This window comes from Morone saxatilis, unplaced genomic scaffold (assembly GCF_004916995.1).
Source record: "Morone saxatilis isolate NCDOM2014 unplaced genomic scaffold, NCSU_SB_2.0 Contig24, whole genome shotgun sequence".
Classification (NCBI taxonomy): domain Eukaryota; kingdom Metazoa; phylum Chordata; class Actinopteri; family Moronidae; genus Morone; species Morone saxatilis.
The window spans coordinates 15,735,807-15,740,369 of NW_023339807.1; the positions used below are offsets into that span (position 1 = coordinate 15,735,807).

Genomic DNA, 4,563 nt, shown 5'->3' on the forward strand with positions numbered 1-4,563 from the left:
AGGAAAGAGAGAGGTTTGTGTGTGTGTGTATGAATCCAAGGGGGGATGGAGAGCAAGCCCGAGACAGGGAGGAGGGGCTAGAGAGAGCACTGGAGGCAGTGGGGGAGAGAGAGAGAGAGAGACTGCCTATTCTGGTTTCACTACTCTACAAGCTCCCATCCCCCTCACATTTTACTCTCCTCTTCAGTCTCCAATCTCCTCAATGGGAGCCAGACATGCACTACCATTGTGTGCCTACTGCCTACCCCCAGTCCCACTCTGCACCATGTTAAACTAGGGCACTGGTATACCCACCATTTTGAGTAATTGGGGCTATTATTTTTGGGAGAGAGATAGGGGGGAAAATGGAGTATTGCCAATTGGAAAGCAGTTCTTTCCTATGATTTTGTTTCACTGCCTTTTACTTCTTGTCTGTCTCTAGTCACAACTTAAAGCATGCTGGTTTTGGGCATTCGGGCCAAGCCTATTTTTTGGTTTCTTCTAAGCTGTCATAATAACCACAACCCTCTGTTGCTGCCCCAACAGCAATGCAGTCCCAGGGCAGCACTTCCTCTCAGCCCTCCTTCGATTCCCTGAGCTCCAGCGACAGCCTCTTGTTCAGCGACTCGGAGCAGGCGGAGGACGACACGGATGTCTTCCTGACCGACGGCTCTTCTTCTGTCATCATCGGTGGCGTGGGCGGGGCCGTGGCCAATAGAGACAGAGGATCGGAGAGTCCCGGGTCCCAGTGGACGTGCGATGGCTTCACCGATAAAGAGGAAGAGGAGGAGGCATACAGGTCGGAGAGCAGCGGCAAGGCCGCTCACATCAACTTGGGCGAGACGGATCCTACGAGCCAGATCCCGAAATCACAGGGAGACCTGCTGTTTGCTCAAAAGGTGAGGGACTGGGCGGAGGGCCCAGAAAAAGAGAGGGATGAGAGAGCAATGTGTGTGCAGAGGAAAGCCCAGCAGACTGATTCAGACAGTGAGGCCTAACTCAAACTCAGTAGTAATTTATCTTCTCTCCCTCTTCCTATGTCAGTGTGCTGAGCTGCAAGGTTTTGTCAGGCCCCTGCTGGAGCTGCTGAATGGCCTGAAGAGGGGCCGATTCGATCGCGGTAAGCAACCTTACATCACTGCTTTCAGTCAAGTGTGTGTGCAGACTGGCATCTAAAGTTGTGAAGCTGAACACAGGTTTATATGATCTGAGTGGTCTCAGTCCACTGTGATACAGTGTTCCCTTTGTGCAGCAGTCTGTATTGACGCAGCCTATTGATGAAGTACAAAGTGCAGCGTGTGTGAAGCGACAGTCTTGTGGCTGACTCATCAGCTCACAATATCACAAAGTGAAAGTGGTGTGAGCGTGTGTGTGTGCTACAGAGATATTGTGGACGTCTACATGTGCACGCTTCTTTCGACTGTGTAGTCTCAAAGTGTGAATGCTGACTGGGTTATTATGTTTTTGACTGGCAGGTTTGAGTACTTTCCAGCAGAGTGTTGCCATGGATCGAATCCAGAGGATTGTAGGGGTTTTGCAGAGACCTAACAGCGGGTAAGATGTCATCCACATTGTCCCACCATCCACCCTGAGCGTTTCTAACTCTCTGTAACTCTCTGTTACTCATTCTCATCTTGCTTCTGCATCCCTAGACATATTAGTTTGATTTTACCATGTAAATGATTATTAAATTGGAGTTATAACCAGAAGGGACCAGTGAGGTAGTCTTCCATTTCTCATCTCCCCTTCCATGTTTTATTGAACAGTCCTTGAGGTAGGTAGAGTTACAGCAGTCACTGGTAGTGCAGTAATACAAGTGCATTGCCATCTGTTCCTCAATTAAATTTTTTATCCATCTTTTGTAGGGAGAAGTACCTGAACACTCTCCTCCAGGTGGAGATGATGCTGAAGCTTTGGTTTCCTCAGATCACCACTCAGCCTGTCTCTGCAGCTTCCAGCGTCGTCACATCGCCCGCTCGATCCCTCCAAGACACTTCTAGCTCCACCCCGCCGCACAAGCACAGGGATCAGTTACATATTCCCGTCAAGGTGAAAACACAGGCATTCACATAAACACAAACAACCCTCCTTTCCCTTCAACATCACCATAAACTAACTTGTATATTAACTTGTAAATTACTCTCCTGCTCATTTTCCAGAAGCGCAGACTCAGCTGGACAAGTACGGACTCCCCAGCGCCCTCCCCTGTGCTTCTCAAGTGCCCTCGTATCAGTGCAGAAGAGAAGAGGGTGAAGCAAGATCACGCTAAAAGGGACAGCCCTCCTCCGTCGTCGACATCTGACGCCGACCAAAATTCGCCAGATGTGGCTGCTAACAGCCAGCTAAATGAGGACACAAAGAGAAAGGACAGTGACAGCGAGAAACTAGGCAAGCCATCGAACTACAAAGCAGGTCAAAGCTCTGAGCCAAGCCTGACGTGGGTTCACATCGCCCCCATCCTGTCCCCACGAAAGGCCTGCCCTTCACATGAGGGCACAACAGTGGGAGGTCACAATGACAACCGGCCTGTCACTGCCGTCCTTCCACCCGGCAGGCGGGGCAGTCCAGCTACACAAGACAGCTCTATCTCTTCTACCACACCCTACAAGCACCCCAAAAATCTGAAGAAGCCAATCCGGTGCCAAAGCCAGCCCGTCGCTGGACAACAGAGTGAGACCATCGAGATCAGTCAGGATCAAAATCAATCTCCTCAGCCTTTGCCCAGGCTGTGCACCACCCCCTTAGAGACCTGATGCATTGAACAAGCAAAGAGCCGGCAGCTCTGCTTCGTTACACCACCAGGCCAAGAGCTGCTGTTAAGAAGGAAAAAAAAGAAGAAGAAGAAGGGAAGAGGCTAAAGGCCTGTAATTATAGATGCATTAAAGAGAGGAAGTGGAGGAAAGAATTGTGGGTGATATATGTTGAAGACAAATGATGGATCACACGCAACCCCTCATCAAGACCACACTTACAACAGTTATTTCAAACAACGGGACATGTGTAAATGAATCAAATCTATCAAGAGTTGATAATCACAATTAAATAATAATCTAAACACCTGCACAAAAGGTGGAGTTGAGGGGCATAGGAAATCATCTGAAGCTCAAAGGCTGATACAGCTGATTGAGTAATGATCAATAAAAGAGATTTGTGAGGATTTTTCGAGGAGCAAGTAATTGTTTCTCTTCAGCATGAAAGCAATCAATATATTGAGAGATGAATGTTTCGGCAGACATACTCCATCTGAAAGGCTGATTTCAATATTGAGAGTGAAAGCTTCCAAGGTTTATTGTGATGAGGTAATTCTAGTTAGGATTCAAACCAGAGTGAGCAACACAGGGTGAGCTGAATTTTATTCTAGTCTCATGGTGGGACACAGGTTTGACCTTACATTCACTTGTAGATAGAATCGAGGCATCCGACTCGAAGAGGAAACGTGACATTGACATCATTGAAAATCATGTAGCTAGTGATGTGACAAATACGGTGTACAGAACGCAGCATTATACTGTACATGTGGTGCGTCATTGGAGATGGTGGGGGAAAAAATGATGTCAACAACTCACGAATGTAATCCAAGAACTGTCCGAGCGCTTGGCTGGCAGATCTGCGGCAGGGCATCGAGAGGAGTGACATCACAGCGATCAGAGGTCACATAACCTCTCCTGCCGTGATCAGATGTCCTCGGTCCTCGATTTGCAAACATTAAAATCCAGGAAGGACCAGCTGGAGGAAGAAAACAAGGACCACTCAAAAGACATATGACTCTCGAGTCCCATAGTTAATTTATTCATGTGTAGATCGGACACTGCATTTTATTTATTGTTTGTATTTATTTATTGGGCAGCTGAATATCGCCCGCTGTGCACTTGCACAGTTTGGCCTACAATTTGTTTGAGGCGATTGGGAAGATGCTGTTGACAGTTTGTTTGTGGTTTTTATTGCTTAAAAAAAACAACGAAGGAAGTGAAATCTTAAGATTGGACTATTGGACTACTGTGCCTTTTACCAAATAGGATGTGTTCAGAAAAGCATTTGGTGCTTTCAGTGCATTCATACTGCGTTTTGATTGTTTGCTTTTATTTCACAAAACCAGTACACATTCAATCATGAAAAGCCTACATGTAGTCATTTTTCTCTCGCTTCAGAAGTTACACACAGCATCAAAACCAACAGTATCATGGACTGTCCATCTCCTGCTTAAAAACCGGCGTCCAGCTCGTAGTAATCTGACATCTACAGTCAATCCAAACTGCCTGTATCTCCAACCTTTACACACACACCAACAGCAGTGGCTACTATTTGTCATGTAGTTTTAAAGTGAAGCCTTCCTTTGGGGCGTTTCTTTTGGTTCTGATCAACAGGGGAACAGACTGAACTGCACTTACAGCTGGTTCTCTTGAAAACTTGAAAGAACAGAGAAAATATAAACGTATGGGAGGAAATATTTATTTGCACCACCCTCTACTGCTGCTATTGTTCTAATTCCAGTTCTGATTTAGATATCTGATAGGAGGCTCGCTCTTTATTTGGAAATCTGCTCACAATATTCTTCTAAATGTAGGATGGGGGGGGGGGGGGGGG

At 46.8% G+C, this 4,563-nt stretch overlaps 1 protein-coding gene across 1 annotated transcript; it reads left to right on the forward strand.

Annotated features, from left to right (window-relative positions):
* Nucleotides 1–527: 527 nt before the first annotated feature.
* LOC118335752 (circadian-associated transcriptional repressor-like) lies at nucleotides 528–4,538 on the forward strand. The gene is made up of 5 exons (XM_035672179.1): nucleotides 528–878; nucleotides 1,024–1,099; nucleotides 1,455–1,533; nucleotides 1,845–2,028; nucleotides 2,139–4,538. The coding sequence occupies exons 1-5, from the start codon at nucleotides 528–530 to the stop codon at nucleotides 2,730–2,732; spliced, it is 1,284 nt and encodes a 427-aa protein (XP_035528072.1). The 3' UTR covers nucleotides 2,733–4,538.
* The last annotated feature ends 25 nt before the right edge of the window (nucleotides 4,539–4,563 follow it).

Bases quoted from the DNA above. Each gene is read 5' to 3' on its own strand.
- LOC118335752 (XM_035672179.1), top strand. From the start codon at position 528: ATGCAGTCCCAGGGCAGCACTTCCTCTCAGCCCTCCTTCGATTCCCTG. The intron at 879-1,023 runs GTGAGGGACTGG...TTCCTATGTCAG, and splicing joins ACCTGCTGTTTGCTCAAAAG to TGTGCTGAGCTGCAAGGTTT. The intron at 1,534-1,844 runs GTAAGATGTCAT...CATCTTTTGTAG, and splicing joins TTGCAGAGACCTAACAGCGG to GGAGAAGTACCTGAACACTC.